We start from the raw sequence: 21,321 nt of genomic DNA, 5'->3' as shown, positions 1-21,321 counted from the left end.
ATCCTAGTCGGCACATTGGCTGTGTTTAATGGGACAAACACAAGTGATTTTAATTACAAAGGTGTTCCATAGTGAAGCCAGCACCAGCAAACATTAACACTGCATCAAACAAGACCTTAGAGACATTAAAAGGCTGCTGCCACTTTTATTTCACCTCAGCGTCACAGGACTACACGATTACTGAATGTTCTGAGCAATAACTTCATTTCCGTTTAATTGCCTAGCTCTAAATTAGAGCATGCAGCAAGGGTATAAAAGAGTTCAAGGAAAAACACAGTAATTGGTGAAGCAAGCTGTCTGTGTATGTTTTTCTTCATCCACTGTGCATATATTTTGGTGCCCTTCCTCTTCAGGTGGATAAACATTAGTGGGATGAAATGGCTGGTGGCTGCTTGTGTTTTTTCTGTGTTCATAAATTAAAACTACTGGTATGTGAATCAACAGCATGTTTTTCAACCTATCACTCATCCATCTATCCACTTACTTGACCCACACTGACCTGTACTACAGGGTCACGGGAGGGAAAGGGCAGTTTTTGTCTTCTCTAGCAAGCAATGGGAAAAGTTTAGCCCATCAAATGTTGGCTCAGTCTGTTATATGTTTTTATCTTTTTTCATGTATTAGGATGAACTTAATGCATCTTGTGATGTAACTCATTTCCTGCATACTGCATGACTACATATGGTACAGTATGAAATACTGCTTCTGGCACAGTCGTTGCCATGGTAACCAGCAGAGGAGACGCTCCTTTCTCCGTGGGCTTCGATGAGGTTGTTGTGTGGTGTCCCTCGGTGAGCTCTCTGGGATTAATGGAGCTGAATTTTTGAGACGTAATCCATGTGCTGCACACACTGTCCCCGTTGAATAGGAATAAGGAGTCAAGATAAAAGGCTTTATTACAATTCAACATCAGTGCTGCCCACTGAACATGACCAGCTGCATTCATAATTAAAACATACATTCATAATGGATTAAAGGTTCTGTATAAATCAAATCTGTTGTTTCCAGCTTGATCAGACCTCTCGTTGATCTTGGCAGCTGACACACGCCTTGTGAAGACCTGCAGAATTTTGACATATACATATAGACCGATTTCTGACCTGTTTACTGCTGCCTTGTGCGATATAATAGCTTATGCCTCATGGACTGTATCACCTCTGGGCAGCTTATTAAGTCTGTGAATCTTGGGGATGGAAACAAGGAAGAGTGATGGAGACAGTTGTCCTTCATTAAGCTTCTGTGTAAATGATCTGCACCTTCTCTGTCACTGTGCTGCCTCACCAATATCACCTATAGACAAGGCACACCGGAAGAAGGCAAAGAAACTACTAACCAGCTGTGTTAGAGCAGGGCTCCTGTAAAACAAAATCAAGGTGTGTCACTTCTTATGTCTCTCTTAAGTATTAGTGTGAAACTTTCTCTTCTTCTTGCAAATGGCTAAACTTTCATCAGTTAGTGTTTTACTGTCACTGTCTGCTCTTTTGTAAGGGCAATCAAATGAATATTTTTTGTCAATAGAATACAGTACTGTAAACACTTTTGAATAATTTATTATTATTTATTTACATTTATTTCACGTTTGATTCAATTTTATTTCCCTGTAATTCCCCCTGTGGTCGCTAGATGTCGGTGTGGCGCCGAACTGCAGATATGAATGGGACAGTGGGTTAGCCACGTTTTTTTTTTTCACTTTTCCTCCTCTACTGCAACTCCATGCACGTGATTGGACCTCACAAATTACAACCGATAAAAGTGGAACCCTGAACCAGGAAGCGTCTGATCAGCACGCAAAGCCGAGCTGGTGATAAAATGGAGAAACAAAGAGACTGACTGGAGAAGGGAGAAGGAAGAAGTGAGCGAGTGTCGTGGGAGGGCGGGCCACCTGTGACGGCAAATGAGTGGAGGAGCTTCGAGTCGGTGTCTGTGTTAGTGCTGTGTGTGTCTGTCAGTGGGTGTATGTATGTTTGAGAAGGAGCACAGGCGTTTAAAGTCCGGTTGGATTACACCCAGCTCAAGGAAAACGTGTATTTTCTGTCGAGGAAATTCAGGTAAGTGAGCAACATGCGACCTCTGCATGGATCCAGATCCTGTGGTACTTCATATGATTTCTACTGATATAGTTTGTTCTGTTTGTTTATTACATTTTCTTCTTATTATTAAAATGTCATATTTATATATATTCACCTGTGTGTTGCCTACCTGCTCAATGACACAGGTGTAAATATCATTTTTATTGTGTTCATGCCAGCAGTGAGCCATACCTTCTCTTTCATTGCATTGCTGCATTATTATAACTCATGTAGAGCCTGTTATTTGTATGGCAGTCAGACACACTTCCAGCTGCCAGCAGAGCTTTAAAACTGCGCACTGATGATGTTAAAGGAGGTGGAGGAGCATGACTGATCATCTAAAGATGACTAACTACCGGCCAACACACGAAAAGCCTGTGAAAAGCCACTAATCTACAGATTTGTGACGTGTAGTGGAGGGAAGCACCTGTAATAATTAATGTTAAAGTTACTGTCATGCAGATTATGTGATTTATCTTCCCTTTCTGCTGTTGATCCTTGTTTTTTTTAACTCCTACACAGTTTCAGTGGTTGATAATGACTTCATCAGCAGGGCTGCTTTTAGCTGTGAGTAAGCCTCTCATTGGGATTTTGCACAGTCCAAAGGGGCAACCATGATAAAGCTTTATAAAAACAGGAAGCTCAGAATGAAGTCGCCACACTCGATAAAAGGAGCGTGATATCTGCACCTGGTGTCATCTGTTGTATCAATAAACGCAGTTTATTTTACAGATATATATTGTTCAGGCTCATTTTCTCAGACTTACAATAAGACAAAACACAGAAGTGTCTGTGTAATCATTGAAAGAGTTGACGTGCATGTGACAAGACCATTGCAACCTCTTTATACACTGACTATTGACGGTCAGAATAACCCCAGTGTGAACGTGCGTAAAGAGCCCAGTGCTTCATTCACTAAGTGACTGTACAAAGTATTAAGCAGTCAGTTCAATGGGCTTCCTTTGTCTGTCTGTGAAACAAGTCTGTTGTTTTGAAGCACAGCTCAATGGCTTTGACTGTACACACACACACACACACACACACAATTCAGAAATGGGGAGTTTGCATCCTTTGGGACAGCTGTTGTCTGTTGATGGAGCTGTCACTGCTGTCTTCTCTTCAGGCAGGTTCATAGACACTTTATAATAGCCTGATGGAATTCATTTTCTGAATGGATGTCGTGGGACAGAGAGCTGGCAGTGAGTTCAGGAGGAGTCAGAGACACAGATTAGAAGGGTTAAGTCATGAGTGGTTCCGTGATTTCCTCTGGGTGCACCTCGTGTTATTTTCAATATCTCTGTCTCTGTTTTTTCTCAAAGTTTCCGTGGTGTGCTCAGCAGCCAATTAACAATTGAAAGCTTCTGCATTGAGGGGGCACTCTGAGCGACTCAGGAGTAATTGATTTTAGATGACAGAGAATCAGGAATGTGACAATTACTGGCTCTTCTTCTGCACCGCTGGACCTTCTGACTGTATTTTACCTCGTTGCTTGCTGCTTTCTGTGCCCTCTTTCATAATTCCTTTCTGTCATACTGCTGTTTCATTTCCATCTGAATGGACCACTCTTCCTCTTAAGATTAGAAGAGCACATCAAGACCACGGTGACTGACTGAAAGGATTTAGACCATGACAGCCCCTTGAGTGATTTGCTGTGCATGAGACAGATAAATGACTTATAAAGAGCCCCTCGGTGCACCTCCTCTTCCACCTTTTTTAAAAAGGAGCTCAGACAAGCCTGGGAGGGCAGTTGACACACCTTTACAGACTCTGACAGGCTCCATGAGAGCAAGCACACCCTCGGAGGCTGAAATAATTGGTGTCCCTAAAGTAAATTTGCCATTTTGGGAGCAATATGTCATAAAACCCTGTAAAAGTTAACGCAAATGTGTCATTTCCCACTTCAGGAACTCATAAAAGATGTCCTGCTTGGAGTTATATGTTTTTATATGTATATGTTAAGTCACTAAAGCTTTAGGCATTGGTACAGTAGTAGTTTACATTTTCTAGTATGTTGCGTCCATATAAGCCACCTGCTGCTTGTGTTGCTCCATCAGCAAATCTTCACTTTCCTTTTTTTTGTGTGTTTTTTCACTTTCTTAGTGACAGCATTACTTTTTGGCATCCCTCCCAACACAGATTGATTTTCAAAACAATCCTTTCACAGAAGTACGCTTCATGACAAACAAACAGTCACACCCGTCTCACCTTTATTTAACCCTACATTGCCTGGGAAGCCAACTAAAACCTTCAGAGGGAGTGAACATTAGTCTAAAACTGTATTTTGTTTGGTTTTGATGAGTGGATTCTACATTATCAAAGCCACTCGTGAAAGAAAAAAGTTTGTAGTCTGATGCTCAGTCTCAGCCATAAGTTGCCATTTGAGGACCTTCAGGTCGTTGCATGGTTTAGCACTGAAATTATGTAACTTTCTGTGACACATGGATGCCACACAGCCCTGGTGTCCTGTGGGTGTAATAGTATATATGATACATAACATGAGGATTCCCTTTCTTCCTGCTGTTAAAAACCTTGTGGGTGCATCTTGCCTGCATTGAAGCTCAAGCCAGCCGTTGTCATGGTGTCCGCCCTGGGGGACTGCTGGGACTTTCTGTGAAAGCGCTCACAGTCTCTTGTGCTAATGGCTTCACCTTTACATGTGTGTGTAAATAGATGTGTGTATGTGCTTCTAATAGTAGGAGCAAGCTGGCTTCCTGGATGTCAGGCTCTTTCTGGTTCAGGAGGTGTGCCTTGTTGTTTGATGGAATGTGCTTCAGAGTGTGACTGTTTACATTTTGGAACTGGGAAAGCAGCTCGGAGGGTTGGTGTGTGTGTGTGTGTGTGTGTGAGTGAAACAGAAAGAGAGATGTCACCTAATAAAAGTGAATGGGTGATGCTCCACAGAGTGTCTGTCGGTGTATTCCTAATGTTGGTGTGTGCAGTGTTGCATGGAATACACACACACAGACATCTTCCCTCCCCTCTACTCACCGTCACACCTCACGCTCCTTTAAAGAGGGTCTTCGGTATTCGTGTCACAACACACACTCGCATATCTACGATCATGTTTCATATCTTTCAGCTCATCTCCTCTCCGGTACGTCAGCTGTTTGGTCTGGTTTCACACCTAATTTGCTCATCTGGCTCCACATCAGGGTTAATCCTCAAGTGTTTGCTCGTGATTTCTGCACGTAGCTCTGTTTGATCGTCTTTGTTTGGTTAATGATATTTTCAGTTTAGGCTCTGCTGCTGCAGCTCCTCAGTACAGACTGTGAACCCGGATTGATCTACAGAAAACCTCCGATATTTTATTGAGTGGACACACTTTTGTATCTCTTTCATATCTGTGTCATCATCCTCAACTTCAGCTTATGTCTTCAACTTTTCCTCTGACTTTGTGGTCATGTTTTTCCTCACAGCACACACACACACACACAGTGTGAGTGTTTCTTCTGGTGCAGATGTGACATCTAACACTGTTGTTTTTATTTTTTCAGGATTCTTCAGTCGTCTTCAGGCTGCCTGCATTCCTGCCAGTGTTTGTCTCTCAGTGCGTGGTGTGTGTGTGTGTGTTTGCAGGGGTGTACGTGAGTCATAGAGTGAATATGTTTGCATGAATACCCTTTGCATACATACACACACTGGTCGGAGAGTGTTAGTCCCATGAGGCGCTCGGTGGAGATGCAAGGAGCTCGATCCTCAGCGGTGCAGCTCTTCCTGCTGCTGAGCTGCATGTGTGCGGCAACGGCTGGCTACCCATTCAGAACACCAGTGGACCTGGATGTGACTCCACGTGTCACCGTGCTGAACAGCGGTAAGGACACACACACACAAATATTCATCATGATAAGTGATTGTTACAGCAACATTATTGTGGCTGGAAGAATCATATTTAGTGACCCCTAACCTGAAATTGAAATTTGTCATCCTCTTCTTCTTTCCTGTATTTCCTTCTTTTCTTCTTCTCCTCACAGCCTCATTTATGTGCACACCATCTTGAATTTACACTCCTTGCTTGTGACACCTGCCTCCTCTGTATTGAGCTGTGATTATTTATTTACATTGTGAGTGATAGCATATAGCCTGAGGTGCTGCAGACACAGAAGCAGATGAGTGAATTACTTACATTTGGATCCCTGTTGAGCATCCTGGGAGTCTAACACCACCGTAAGCACTGTAACCATGACAACTGTTGTAGTGTATGGCGCAAGGCAGTTGTACACAGTTTTGCTTTCTTTTGTGCACTCTTTAAAGAAGCACCGTTCTCTGATCCTGGACTTTTATCCGTTGATACACAGACGTGTTAAAGGAAATGTTCTCACGTTCTCAGATTTGACTCGCGCCCAAAGTCCGCTCTTCTTCTTATTCCTCTCCCTGTCTCATTTTATAAACGGTTGTCCTTCTCACAGTACACCGCCTACTTACACTCATTTTTTTGTGGATGATATAAACCTCTCCTGGTATACCTTTATCTCTGTTTTCTATAAATCATCAGTTTGTGCTTTCTCCAGCCCACAGATCCTCCCACACAGCTCACCTCCTCGTCATCCAGCTTCCCATTGCTTTCTTCTTAAGCTCTGTCTCCATATTCTTTATTACTTTGTACTTTTCATGGTCGCACTGCCCCCTCTTTGTTTCTTTTTCTTCCTTCCTCCTGATGAGAAGACTTCGATACGCAAACTTACCTCTAATCCCTCTAAATCTCTGGGTTTCTTAGCAACCTAAAGGCAAAGCCTCCAAGGTTGCGTAGAGTGGGGAAATTACAGATGCATGGGCACACACAATCAACACTAACATCTGTGTTCTTTCCACGTCGAAACTTGGAAGTAGAGGAGAACTAGAGAGAGAACTTGCACGTCTTTCTGCAGTACAACGCATTGATGACAACATAAATCATAGGACAAACACAAAGTTTGATTATATGTGTTTTCCAAGTGTCTGCCGGTGTTAACAATAGTTGAAAAAGGGTCTCTGCACTTCAACTGTGAAAAATCAGATTAGGGAAATTGAATTTGTTGGGTGCTTGAAAATTAGCAAATCCTTGTTTACTAGCAACTAGAGCAACTTTAGTTTGTCACAGAATCTTTTTTAGTGGCAACTGTACCAAATACGATGCATTCAGGGATCATTGGGAAGTTAAAAGCTGGCAGGTTAGACAGTTGAAAGGTTAGCAAAACATTTTTATACACCCTGATATCGACCTGTCAGGAGAATCTGTCGCTCTTTGACAGTCAGCAGATTGAACTTTTATTTATTCAGCGGCACTTCGCACGTCAGAATACTCTGAACCATAAACAGGGTCTGATGCATGAGTTTGCATGTAAGGCTCTCACGTCACAGTCCAATGCCTAGAGGTTCAGTGAGTGTGCGTGCGGGTCTGTGTTTGTGTGTCCCTGAACACAGTGTACTCTTCTGATCAGCTGAGGTCCCTCAGAGTGTTTGCTCAGTAAATAGTATCATCTGGGCTCCTCTCTCTCTCTCTCTCTCTCTCTCGCCCTATAGACTGAATCAAACTTGCCTTTTCTCACATGATCTTGAAAACTGAGGGTAAAATGTGCCTTGGGATGTTATTTCATTGTAATATATCTCCGATAAATCTCACTGTGCTTTTTCACGCTATCAGCTGGGTTGGTTTGAGTTACCTGTCTCCAGCTGTCAGGTCCTCACACACACACACAAATGGATATTGTTTGACTTAATGCTTGGATTACATTCAGGAAATGTAGGCATTGCCTCTGCTGTAATGCATCGTCTTCACCTGCAATGAGACACTCATATCACGTTGGAGGAGTTCTTGTTCTGAAAGTCCCGTACAAGTATTACTGTTTTTTTTCTCCTGCTGAGAATAAGGCAGGGAAGAAGAGGCCGGATCACACAGGAGCAGCTTGAGATGGGAATTGACTGCTGCTGCTGCTGCTGCTGCTGCTGAAGTGAGCAGAGTGGATTGTGTTTTGCAGCAGCTGATAGGAATCTTAATGACAGCTTACTTGATAACCAAGCAGCCTTCCGGAGTGTGGATTCAGGAAGTCTGACACTTTCCTGTTTGGTTACTGTACGTCAGCGACTGGCACGAAATAAAGCATCTCTCTTTTGACTTAATTGCTGTCAAAACTCCACCTTATCAGCATCAGTCACCTCAGATAGTTTAATTAGACATTAAATTAGGTGCACGTCACTCTGTTTATAACATATCTGTAATGTATGTGTTGACACTGAAATGTTTACCTAAGCTAAGTGGAGTCCTGCTGGATTGTGCTGTATGTCTCCTTAAGACACTGCTGCGAGCAACTTTATATCATGTTTCCTACGTGTGTGTGTCAGTGTGCAGTACTGTACTGTTTGTCTCTTTGCTGAGCTTTTGTGCTTCTGAACCTCATTAGTATCTTGTCCTGTCAAACAGATGCATCCCAATATAGCTGTGGAGAAGTAGCTGAGGGACACATACATACACAAAGAAACCTTGAACAGAAATCCACAGAGAGCAGTGAAGGTCTGAAATCTGGTGCTTCATGGCTGCTGCCTTCCCCAGCAGAGATGTAATAAACCCTAACTGCCCCTGGTGGAGATAAAACTTAATGTTTAGCGTGCAAATCCCTTTCTTAGTGATGCTGAACCATTAGTCCTCAAAGTTGGTATAAATGTATCACACAGTTGTGGGTATGTTGGTCATGTTCTTCCATTTCTATGTGTCCTTTTGAAAACTGAAGCAGCTGGGAGAAATTAAAGAAGTGATCCGTTTATATAGTGTGTATTTTTATAAGTTTCTGTCTGCACACAAGGAAGAGCCATGTACTGTGCTGCTACAGTACAGTTGACTTAAATAGATTTCTTTTACAGCCTGATTTTAAAGGACGTCCCTCAGAATCAAAGGCCTTTCACCTGAACACTGGCTGTCTTCATTCATTTTTTTATTCTGTAGAAGCTCTCAGGTCACATTCTAATAGCTGTGCCTTTGTACTGGTGTATCTACTGGTGAAGATTTCACAGCTTTCACATGTTGGATGCACACAATTCAATGCAATCAGTTCCAAATCTGCCACTAATACATAAATTACTGATTGTGGACAAAAATAAGGTGTTGCTTGTAATATTATGCTTGTTCCCATAGAGACAGGATGTGATCAATAACCACCAGTGGACAGTGTTTGTGCAGAGACCGGCCCAGGTGGTAACGTGTGCGGCCATATGAAAGAGAATCTGGCGGCACAGTATCATGCAAATGTCATGTTAGTGAAATGATTAGAGGAAGTTCAAGAACAAAAGAAGGTTAAAATGCCACTGTCGGTGACTTTTCTTCCTCTGATTTTGTTCGTCTTCTCTAAAATTTAATGAATCCTACTTTGAATATAAGATTATTCTGGATATCACACTGCTGATTCAGCCACTGTGGAGCATGTGTATTAATGTCCGTGTTTTGCATAAACAGATGTAGCAGGAGCAGTATCAGGGGTTACAAAGGATCACCTTCATTAACAAACAATCCCCTTCCTTTCTCCACTCACAGGTCTCCGGGGCTGCAAGCGTTTCCAGGCCTCTGCAGTCAACTACAGCACCATGTTGTTGGAAGCTGACAGTGAGCGCCTCTACGTTGGGGCCCGAGGGGCTGTATTCGCTCTGGATGCCTCTGACATCTCAGCCATCCCTGCTCTCACTGTGAGTTTGTTTGTTTGTTTGTGTGTTGCTGCGTGTAGTGCACTTCAGCTGCCACATCTTTAACTCTGACATGGCTTCATTTGCATTGCACAATGCAGGAACCTTTGGAGGCAACAACTTTTTATTTTAAGGAAAACGTATTCATGCCTCTGCCATCCCGTGTGTGTGTGTTTGTGTGTGTTGTATTATTTTTGTGTTGATTGCTCAGAGGAGTATCTTGCTGCATACATTAATATATCAGTGAGAAAAAAGATCTGAAGATCTGACTACTGTAACTTCTCACTGTACTGAATTCATATTGTCACCCATGTGCAATTAACATATGTACCTAAACCCAGAGTTGCCAATATTTACATTACTCAAAGCTCAAGCTCAAATTTTAAAACTTTGTCAGACACAAATTTCCAAATGTCACCTGCTGTGCTGCCTTGTTTGTTGCTTGGGGACAACCTGGCATTAAGCTGTTATGCTAATTGTGTTTACACAGCAGTAGTGTGCTACTTGCCATAAGGTATAATTATTGGTGTGTGTTTGTATGTGTGCATAACACTCCCTCTGTCTTCTGCTTCGCTACATTTGCAAATGAGTTGACTTTTGTTACATAAGAGTTGAGAAACACATGCTGCTCTTCAGCAAATTCAGATGACAGAATTTCCGATTTATTTCTAATGTGTTGCCATCAGTATCTGCTGTCAGCGATAGGAAACCATCCAGCTCCTCTGTGTTATATGATGTGTTATAGATCGAGTGGGAGGCCTCCCCCGAGCAAAAACGTCAGTGCATGGTCAAGGGGAAAGACGATAAGGTAGGCATTTAGCTGTTCTTCTGCCCTCAGTGCATCATCGTTTCGTTCTGTTCTCTTCTCTCCTATGAATTGATATTCACTCCCTCACTGTAATACATGTCTTTCTCTTTCAGACAGAGTGTTTTAATCACATTCGCTTCCTTCAGAGGTTCAACTCGACTCATCTCTACATGTGTGGGACTCATGCCTTCAGCCCGCTCTGTGCATACATAGTACGTCCATGAAGAACATATACATTTTCTTTATGTAGTGCAAGACAGATGTAAACATTCATGAAGCATTATTCCGATGTTTTCTCTTGTGTAGGATGAGAAACGATTTGTGATGTCGTCTCAGCCTGAAGAAGGCAGAGAGAAATGTCCCTATGGCCCGACAACAGGCTACACTGCCCTCATAATAGGTGAGCTGGTCAAAAGTCAGTCAGTTGCAGTTTAATTTAACTAGAAGGACTGACAAGTTGTTGTTTTTTTTTTCTGCAGACCAGCAAATATACACGGCTTCACAGTATGAGTTCAGGAGCTTTCCAGATATCCGCCGCAACTCTCCGTCTCCCACACTGAAGACAGAAGATGCTCCCACACGCTGGCTGAATGGTGAGTTAATCTACCTGGAATGATGAAATCTCCTGTTTGAGTTGCAGGATGGTACCAGCGGTCAGAGCTGAAACAGAGATTTATCGAGGCTTGGATCAGCATTTTTATCACTATTTCTGCACAGATGTCAGTTTTTTCTATTTATAGTCATGGCACAGAGGGTTTTTTAATAGAATATGGAAAATATATATATATATAATAATTGTGTGTGTGTAATATATATATAACATCTGTTTGATGGCTCATCATAGATTTTACTTTTACCTTTTACTTTGAGTAAGTCTACTGTTGCTCTGGTGCATCAGTAAGTAAGAAACTGCTCTGTATAGAGTTTTTCTGTCATATGCATGTATGCTACTCGTTCACAGGGTACATGTAATAAGTTTCATGGTATTAAAGGCTCATGGCCGGACATTACTTAAATGGGACTTGGATATAAACACTGTCAGTAGTTAAGTGCTTCACATGAGATGAGAAAGTGGTTTCATCCAATAAAAAAAACACAGTCAGTGTGAGTCAGTGTGTCTCTTTTTCTCCTGCAGAGGCAGATTTCGTGGGTTCAGCCCTCGTGAGAGAGAGTTTGGGCAGCAGCAGCAGCGGCGATGACGATAAGATCTACTTCTTCTTCACTGAGAAGAGCCAGGAACAGACAACAACCTACAGCCACAGCCGGGTGGCACGAGTGGCTCGTGTTTGTAAGGTGGGTGCAGATTTAACAAAGGTGCTTGGTCCTGTATCAGGCTAACTTGATTGAGGCCTGTGTTGATGACAGGAGAGGGGGCTGTAATAGATGAGGGGCTGGGTGGGTAATGCATTTGGGCCTCAGTGTAATTAGAGTAGCAGACTGTGTAGCTGATGAATTGGTTGCGGAGTCAGTGTGGCGCAGGTTGAGAGGGATGGATGACTACAGGTGAACCACAGACTGTTTGGCTTCGTCTGCTGCTTATAGTGTGAATGATTGACATTTCCTGCTGCCCGGGAAGGAGTTAAGAGCAAGCTGTGCAGAATTACAACATTGTTTTGTTTTATCTATAATAAAGTCATCTCAGAGGCTCTGTCTTTGAAAGCATGGCAGCTGGTTGTGTTTTCATCTTAATAGAAATGCCTTGTGGCGCATATGTGACATTTGCAATTTGCCACAGGCTGAATACATTTAAGTTAAAAATCAAAAGGCAACTTGGTGCTGGAATTCCAAAAGAATCGCGACCTTCAGTGAAGCTTTCCTGCTGTGAACCTGCCAGTGTTTTTTACTATGAATCAGTGTTGAGATGGGTCTACACGGACTGTCACATTCAGTTAGAAACTCATTCCACTGTGAGGAACCTGTAGATTATAGCAGGGAGTCTCTCCTATGGGAAGCCACAACCTTATTGAATATATCGTTATTGCTTTCCCCTCGCCATCTGTTGCACTCTTCAGGAGGTTCACATCCTCTTGTGTGCCATGTTGAGCTGAGCGTTCAATCTGTTTGTCGTTTATTCCGGCTCCTACCTCATATGACCCTCTCTTTTCCCTTCTCCTTCTGATTCTCCTTCATTTCTCTCCCCTCAGGGGGACCGAGGAGGCCATTTAACTCTCCAGAAAAGGTGGACATCCTTCCTCAAGACCAGGCTGACCTGTTCTCTGCCAGAATATGACTTCCACTTCAACATGCTGCGCAGCGTGTTCGTCCTGCATGGCCCCACGCCGGAGGACACTCTATTCTATGGCATCTTTGGCCTGGAATGGTGAGTGGGAATTTGTGTGTTGAAAGATATCCGGCTAATCTACGGGTTCTTTGAGAATGCTAATGTAAATGTGTGAGACAAAGATGAAACACCACGATCGATACATTGTGACAATCAAAGAACACAGGAAGGGAGGAGATGAAAGGGAGCGGAGAAGCAAAGATGTCTTTCTTTATCCAAATCCTGTGAAAGAAAGAAGTTGGGTCCAGGAGATTGAGGAGAGAATATTAATTAAAAATGCAGATATACGTATGTATATTTACACTCGTCTTACAAATACATTTAACATAGGAGAACCAATAAAATGAAATTACACTGAACTCAGATAGTAGAGACTGAGTTTTCAGTGTGAAACATTTGCAGAAACAATTCTCTGCTTTAACAGATGGATACTTTGGTGGAGAGCTGAGAATCCAAAACAAGGACTTTTGTTGGGATGCTGATTGTTTTCTTTCTGGTCTCCTACCTCAGCTCATACTCTAAAGCCATTGAGGTCTCTCCGTCGTCCCTCCTCTTCCTTTAAAGCTTCTCATTAGTTTACTATCTCTGTCACTGTTGGTCCCCTCCCTCCTCCTCCTGTGCTTTCCTTTCCTCTGTCTCTTTCTATGTTTCGACTAGGTAGGCCACTGATGTACTGTACTTCCATTGCTGTCACTATGGCAACCCTGGGTTTACTGCTGTTATTGTTCGCAGCTTGTGCTCTGGTCTCTCTCACTGTGTGAGTTGGTGTCTTTAGGAAAAATGTGAAGGCGTCTGCAGTGTGTCGGTTCTCTCTGTCTGAAGTCCAAGAGGCTTTTCAAGGACCCTACATGGAGAACGATGACTCTGGCTCTAAGTGGAAGGAATACACTGGAAAGATCCCTGACCCACGACCTGGAACGGTAAACACTGCCTCCTAAACAGACTCTTAACTTGAGGCACAGAAACAGTGCCTATGTTTCTTTAGCCTGCATGGAAAACGCAAACAGATCCAAAGTGAAGACGCATGGAGGGAAGAATCACAGAGAAAGATGGAGATAGAGAGTGGCACCCTCATAGATGAGGCTGAAATCGTAGCCAGCTTATGCTACTGAAACCCATTTCCATGGCGATTAACTCCAGCTCGTAACTGTGGCGACAATGGCTTAGGGTTGTGGCATCGTTAGCAGGAGCAGACGTTATCTACAGCAGTGTCGCTTCACCACTTTGTAGGACTTAATTTGAACTTTGCTGTTAAATGGAAAAAGAGAAATGGTCAAGGGTTTTAACTTGGGAGCGTGAAAGCCTCTTAGAGCAGCCGGCTGAAGTCACTTGAAAAGAACAAAGAGTTGGAAAGTTGTTCCCTTAGTCAGGTGCAGAGAGCGCTGAGTCGCCTGCATGTCAGCACAAGCTGGCTGCTGAACTTATTGTAATCTAAATGAAAAGTCGCATTTTGTCCACACAGTGTCTTCCACAGGCTTGCATTTTCTTACTGATCCTCTAATAGACCATCTCGCTAAGCCTCATGACATTCTCTGCCTTCCAGTTCTGACTTCTTTTCACAGGAAACACATGGGCTAAAATTGTCCTCCCACCACATCGTGCATCATCATCACTCCTTCTCACACTTTGGTCTTTTTTCCTTTACAGTGTATAACTGACGCTCTGAGGTCCAGAGGCATAAATGTCTCCACCTCACTGCCTGACGACGTGCTGGACTTTGTCAGGAGGCATCCTCTCATGTCCCAGTCGGTCCAACCTTCAGACAGACGCCCCCTTTTGTTCAGGAGGACAACAGACTACACACACATGGCTGTGCATATGATGCAGGGATTAGATGGACAAACATACCATGTGTTATACATGGGCACAGGTGTGTATGAATTCATATCAGGTATTAGTGTGACGACCTGTGTGAGGATTAATCTGTCATGTTGAAAAAACATCATTATTCAGAATCAGAAGACATCTGTGTAACAAATATGAAGCCACAGAGGGTTAGCTTAGCTTAGCATAAAAGCAGAAGGTTTGATTTATTTCAAAGGTGACCAGACCTGAGAAACCTTAAGAAGCATGCTGCATAATAATAGCAGTGTGTAATTAGAAATAGATGCTAGTGATAAAGAACAGAAATTTAAAAAATAAAGAGAGATTTGTTCAAATTAGTATGTTTTCCACAGCTACCAGCTCTTTGATGTGATGAGTTCACTGTGTAGTTCCCACACATTTCATCTTGTATAATAATCACCTGTCAAAAACAGCAGTACAAGGCTAACATAATGCTCTCTCACCTAGATGAGCTGTCAGGTCCTGGAATCTTGTACCAATTTAATTTGACACATACTGCTGTAATTTGTCAGTTTGTAATCTAGAAAAAATGCATTAGTACTTTAATACGGATATGAGTAAGACTTTACTGTAACAATCGCTGCTGCAGCTCCATATCCATATCTTAAGAATTGAGAACCTTCTTGAACCCTCTGACACTAACCAAAGAAATGTTCTTAAGCAATTGCATTCTTGGATGGTTAACAATCGAGAGTTGTGCAAAGGGTGGGATGTCAGAGGTTCATTCTTGTAGTACAGGTGGTTGTGTGTATATATGGTGCTTCAGGTATAATGTTTCTCCTGCAGATGATGGCTGGTTACACAAAGCTGTGGACATCAAAGGTCAGCTGCACATCATCGAGGAGCTTCAGCTGTTTGAAGAACCACAACCTGTAGACAACCTGCTGATATCTGCAAAGCAGGTAGGCTGTCTGAACATCTCACACACCCACACACACACAGGAGTAATCTCAGTCTTACAGTTTGGAAATGTTCTCTCACTCGCAGATGAGTGTGTATGTGGGTTCTCCATCAGGCGTGCTGCAGCTGCCACTCTCTAACTGTCGTAGATATGTGTCCTGCTATGACTGCATCTTTGCCAGAGACCCTCACTGCGCCTGGGATGGAGCCCAGTGTGTGGACACCATGACACACACGGACAGGTAAAGTGTGTGTGTGTGTGTAGCCCTCTTTGTGTGTGTTTGAGTAACCTTAAGTATCACCGTGCCCTGTCACAGTGTCAGCTCTCAGTCCTGTTGCGTAATCACAATGCTGGCAGAAACCTGACACTGGCTGGGATAGTAAACACTGCACGCATCTGTTTCTTGCAAGCCTAATGATTAATCCAGATAGATACGCTGACTCAGCAGGAAGCTGCTATGGAAGCAGCGCGAGAGATACGAACAGATCAGAATAAGACATAAATTAGGAACGAGTGTCGGTTTATGTGTTTATTTTTTAGCACTTAGAAGGTTTTCTTCTTCTTCTTCACAGATCCTCTTTAATTCAAGACATCCAGCGTGGCAGCGCAGGATGTGAGAACACACAAGATGGTACGCACAAATCTCATCTGCTGCTTAAAAATAGTTTACTTTTAACGCATGAAAGGGGGATTAAAAATAGAGAATGCTCGTAAGATGCATAGTTGACATGAGATGGCATGAAGGCCTCTTTGAAAGTTGATTATGTGTGCTGTGTGTTGGAAAAATCCTCTCCTCCTTTCTCTAATCACATTTTTTGCCATCTCGAGAGAGAAATCTGTTTGATATTCAAAGCAGGCAAATGGCTGCTCTCACATCTCAGTTTCAATCTGATAAAATGTAGTACTTCTACCCCCTCGTACTCTCTGTCTCTATACGAGGTAATGCAAAGGCAGGAATTAAAAGATTTGGAATTGGAGTTCATACCTCAATAAGTCTGCAGAGCCTTTGATGAATTCAGAGGATGTTGAGCAATTAATATGTGAAATGAGTCAGAGTTTTCTCACTGAGTCCTAAATGGGTTTGTTCTTTCAGATGTTGTACAGCGCAGTCGCTCTGTGCGGGTGGGTGATGACGTGTTACTGCAGTGTGAGCTCAGCTCCAACCTGGCAACGCCCCTCTGGACTCTGGACAGCATCGAGGTGCAGGGCTACGACCTCAACTCTGGGTTCAGGACTGGCACTGATGGCCTGCTCATCATCGAGGCCCGGCAGGACCAGAGTGGCCTGTACACCTGCCACGCTGTGGAGAACAATATCAAGGTTGCCGTAATTACCTACAACGTAAGCATCCGCCTGGACCTACCTCCTCCTCCACCTGTTGATCCGACTCGTGACCCATACAGGCACCTTGCCACCCTGCCAGCCCCCACTGAGCGCTCTTCCTCCGAGAGGCCCCTCCCACCTGCCCTGGCTCCTCTCCTCCCCAGATCGGAGCTCCTCACGCCCAGGAACATGGAGGCCATGTACCTGTCCCTCATCACCATCCTCGGAGGCCTGTGTGTGGTCCTCACCGTGGTGCTTGTGTATGTGGGCTTCTGTTTGCGGGTGGGGCAGAGAGGCAAATACTCTTTACGGGCTGCAGCCGCAGCCTATCCCAGCAGCAAGAGGCCCAGCAAAAACAGAAAGCAGCACAGAAACTCCTCCCACATGGAGCTAAAGACCATCTCTAGTCACTGCAACGGCAATGGTATTTGTAATGGGGTGTCAAAACTTCATAACGGCAGCATGCATGATGGAGGCTTCCTTCAGATTGTCCCTGGTGAGGGTCACACTTCACCCAACAAGGAGCCTCCCCCTCCAGCCCCGCCTCTCCCCCCCACGCCACAGCACCCCTCTCCAGAATGTGATTTCCCCAACGGGCTGTCGGCCACGCTCCCCAGTGTCCTGAGAAGAATGAACGGGAACAGCTACGTGCTTCTGCAGCAGAGCGACTCGGAAAACACATCACCACTCTGCTACTCTTTCGCTGAGGAGCTCAACAGGATCTTAGAGAAGAGGAAACACACTCTGCTGCTGCCCAGGCCGGACGAGAGTTCTGTGTAGAGAGATGTAGCTCCCCCTCTTACCTGGTGCCTGTCACATGACTCATTATTATGAGTGTTATCATTATTTACTTTTTTAATAGGTCCTCATTGAGACATTCCTGCTATTTTGAACAGCTTTTCCCCAATAAGAAATTAGAGTGAGAAATCCCAGTGAGCACGAAACAGACAGACATGCAGTAATCTACCTCACCTCAACACTGCCCAGCAGCACGCACGCAGCCAGACTGCAGAAAGACCAGGGATCCACAACGCAGGGGATACACAGACTCTTAACAAGGAATATAAATATATGTGACGAGTCGATTCAGACCGGAGGGCAGCTAGCCAAAGTTTGTTTGCACTGACAAGTGCACAGATGGCCTATGCATTTTTAAAACATGACATTCACTCGTGATAAATATTGAGGGAGACGGACGTGATGAGTGAGGGAATGTGAAACCGATCGCAATAACCAACACAAATAAAATCATGATGGCACCTACAGTAACACTTCACCCCAGCCATCAGAGACAAAGGGTGAACTAATTATTATTAATTATAACTAATCAACTATTTTTAAATAATTACATATTATGTATGGAATTCTTAATTTTCAGCAAGTAATAACAGACGGCTATAGAGAGTTTTGACAGTATTACTGCTTATAATGCACTTTAAATACTAGTTTTAAAGCGCTTTGGGGAACCTAATGAAGTCTGTTAATAGAATTTGACTTTATAGCACAACCAGTGAGCCACAGGACGTTTTTGTGGCCCGTGTCACAGCGTGAAGAGCTGCAGCCGTGGAGGCCACAGCTGCGTTTGCTGCTTGGACTTGGATTAATACGAGAGATCTGAAGAGAAACACCTGACTGTGTCTCCTGATTACAGTGCTGGGAGACACCTTGAGTGAGACCATAACACAGAACGACAGACTCCGGGGAGCGGAGACATCCAAGGTTAATAGTTTTTATATCTTACCATCACATCTCTTGCACAGGCACTTTGCCAAACAAGCACTTAAAGATATGGATCATAGAGCTTTAGAGAGCATTTTCACTTTGTTGCTATTGAATGTATATCCACGTGTGTGCTAACAGCTTGTTGATCTGACAGCCGGGTTTATAATGTGAGGAAAAGTTTAGGTTCAGAGATTCCCATATGAAAACAGCTTTCACTCACACATACACTGTGTGCACAATCTGACAAAATGATTAATTTTGTAGGGACGAATGGTGTGTTTTCGGACACCAGTTTATCAATTAATATTAAATGAGAGAATCCTATCAAACTTGAATCATCAAAATGACTGACATTTTGGACTCTGGTTTATTTTCCTTCAGTCTACTCTTGCTGCAACTTGCTGCTGTTGTTCTGTCAGAGCGTGCAGCATTAATTAAACCTTCGTCTCATGACAAGGCTGACCTCAGAGGGGAGTGAGTTACAAAACTCCCCAGAGGTTCACGCCACACAACATTCTCCAGCTCCCAATTATTTTCCTGTGCCGGTGGGATTCAAAGGTCTTGTACTGTACGTACAGGATGCAAAAATAACTCGGGTATACACCGCATCCCCATAAACACATATATATTTCCATTCTCTGTAATCTCACATCTGATTGGATAAAACGAGGGTGTGAGGCAGTATGTTAGATGGTGTATGCGCTGCTTAAAAAGCTTACCAGTCAGTGTCGCTGATCAAAGACAGAAAAGGATGTGGCAGCACACTTCACACATTAAAGCCCTTTGACCTCAATTCAAAGCAGAACATTAGATGAACATGGCAACGGAGCTTTGATTCGTATGTCAAAAACACTTTCAGTCAGTGTGTATATGAGCCCAGCTTATATTCAGTGCAGCCTGTAATGCTGTGAATACCCAGTGCAAACACATGGCTCCAGTGGAGTCACGTTGCTGACACTCCTGAATATGTTTTCTCTGTCTCTCTCTGTCATTTGCAGGTCTGATGAGCACAGGTCAGTTTGAAGCCTGCTTAATTTCCATCTTCCAACCAGTGTCAAGATTGGCTGCAGAGACATTCCTTTAATGAGCAGTGGAATGAGATGCGCCATCGTTTGCAGAGCCAGCAGTGAGACTGGATAAGGGCTACAGCTTGAGAGTCTCTGCACCTCCCGCTCTTGGCTGCAGTGTCTGGACGTTAGTTCCTCACACAGCAGCTCTCTCTCTCTGCGTGCGTTTTTGTGTCTGTTCAAAGGAAACTTTTTGGACCAAACTCAACGCATAACCTTTTTTTTCCACTGCATGAATTGTGTATCAAAAAAAGGACACATTTTAATATGAATGAAAAGTCCAGTGTTGTGTTTAAAAGTGCTTTGTGAGCCCATTTTATTGCAAAATGATGAAGAAGCTTATTTATTTTGTAATTTTGTACATTTTGGAATTTATGTTGCTAATGAAGTGCCATTTGTGAGACACCCCCCCCCCCCCAACCACCACCACCCCCACCCTCCTCTGATAAAAAGGAGGTTCACAATATGCCTGTGTTGCACAAACAGATGTGATAAATAGTCACAGTCACTAAAAGCATGCAGAGGATCACAGACTGTTTATAATCTACTAATGGGAGGAAGAACACAAAATGAGTATTCTTAATATCTTGCTTTTTGTCACTAATTTCTGTTTGCATGTCACATCATGCTTATTGTGCACACAGTAATTATTCAACTAAACACTAACAAAAGGAATAACAAGGCAGCGGGTTCCTTCACATTTCAGTCACCATGAATCCCAATAAAACTTTAAACCGGCCTCTCTGTGTCCCTGTGTGTATTTACAGAAATAATTAAATCACAGCAGAGCCATGGTATGTTAAGAGGAAGCAGGTAAAGTGTAAAAATATCATCAGATGCTCTGGAACAAACGTGGCTGCTTTATAACTGGAAGCAGGCCCAGGTTCCTGCAGCATGGCACAAACCTGCATGGAAAACTTTGCAGGGAGGTTGGTGTGACTACTTTAGAGCCTGCAGGACAGTGTTGTTGACAAAACCAGAGCACGCATATTACGCAATATACATTTAAAAAATTTAGGGTGAAATTTCCCTTTAAATTTGTTCTAATATGCAGCTTTTATTAAAGAGCAGCACCTTTACTTGACATAGGGGGAAATGTCGATCGATAAATACCATTGTGATTTCTCCGTCAACCGTGTGACCTTTTCTCATGTTCCTGGCTGGGAGGGCAACACCCAGCTTTCAGACAATGGCTCTGTTGTTGTAAGGTGTCACCAGCAGTACAACAAAACTGACATAAATAGGACAACGGCTGTGCACGTAGGGCTATGTGTAAGAGAGCCAAGTACCTGCGGTGTGTACAGCTTGACGTGTGATTAACAGACTGTCATGGCTGGTATTTACGTAATGCTGGCTTGTTTAAGCAACAGGAAAATCTGGCAACAGACTGCGATATATTCATTCTACTCACTTGTGCTGATTAAGTAAAAAGCAGCTGATTGTACATGAGAGCTGAGCTGTGACTGTAGGTGTAGTGAAGCTGGGAGGGATCATTTCAGACACAGTGCTACAAAGTCTGATCATTCAATTTACCTGAAACTAAACATGTTTAAAATCATTTTCAATGCAGCACTTCTAAATTCTGTAAATTCATCATAATGTAAAATGAGCTCTTTCCTGTTTATTGTTCAGACAGGGATGCTCATGAATCTGTCAAG

The 21,321-nt window shown here is 43.3% G+C and overlaps 1 protein-coding gene across 1 annotated transcript; it reads left to right on the top strand.

Annotated features, from left to right (window-relative positions):
- The first annotated feature begins 1,728 nt into the window (after positions 1–1,728).
- Positions 1,729–20,402, top strand: sema4ga (sema domain, immunoglobulin domain (Ig), transmembrane domain (TM) and short cytoplasmic domain, (semaphorin) 4Ga). The gene is made up of 16 exons (XM_028422954.1): positions 1,729–2,048; positions 5,564–5,880; positions 9,571–9,719; positions 10,462–10,524; positions 10,638–10,736; positions 10,831–10,924; positions 11,004–11,117; positions 11,660–11,817; positions 12,669–12,844; positions 13,581–13,725; positions 14,453–14,675; positions 15,437–15,552; positions 15,638–15,792; positions 16,124–16,182; positions 16,645–18,593; positions 19,595–20,402. The coding sequence occupies exons 2-15, from the start codon at positions 5,730–5,732 to the stop codon at positions 17,652–17,654; spliced, it is 2,712 nt and encodes a 903-aa protein (XP_028278755.1). The 5' UTR covers positions 1,729–2,048; positions 5,564–5,729; the 3' UTR covers positions 17,655–18,593; positions 19,595–20,402.
- Positions 20,403–21,321: the final 919 nt, after the last annotated feature.

Source organism: Parambassis ranga, chromosome 15 (genome assembly GCF_900634625.1).
Source record: "Parambassis ranga chromosome 15, fParRan2.1, whole genome shotgun sequence".
Classification (NCBI taxonomy): Eukaryota; Metazoa; Chordata; class Actinopteri; family Ambassidae; genus Parambassis; species Parambassis ranga.
The sequence above is the reverse complement of the archived record's forward strand: the minus strand, read 5'-3'. Positions and strand labels throughout refer to the sequence as shown.

What these genes read in the sequence shown, in the direction of transcription:
- sema4ga (XM_028422954.1), top strand. Translation starts at nt 5,730, where the DNA reads ATGAGGCGCTCGGTGGAGATGCAAGGAGCTCGATCCTCAGCGGTGCAG. An exon ending in TGTGTTATACATGGGCACAG is followed by an intron (nt 14,676 to 15,436) that starts GTGTGTATGAAT and finishes TTTCTCCTGCAG; the next exon opens with ATGATGGCTGGTTACACAAA. An exon ending in ATGTGAGAACACACAAGATG is followed by an intron (nt 16,183 to 16,644) that starts GTACGCACAAAT and finishes TTGTTCTTTCAG; the next exon opens with ATGTTGTACAGCGCAGTCGC.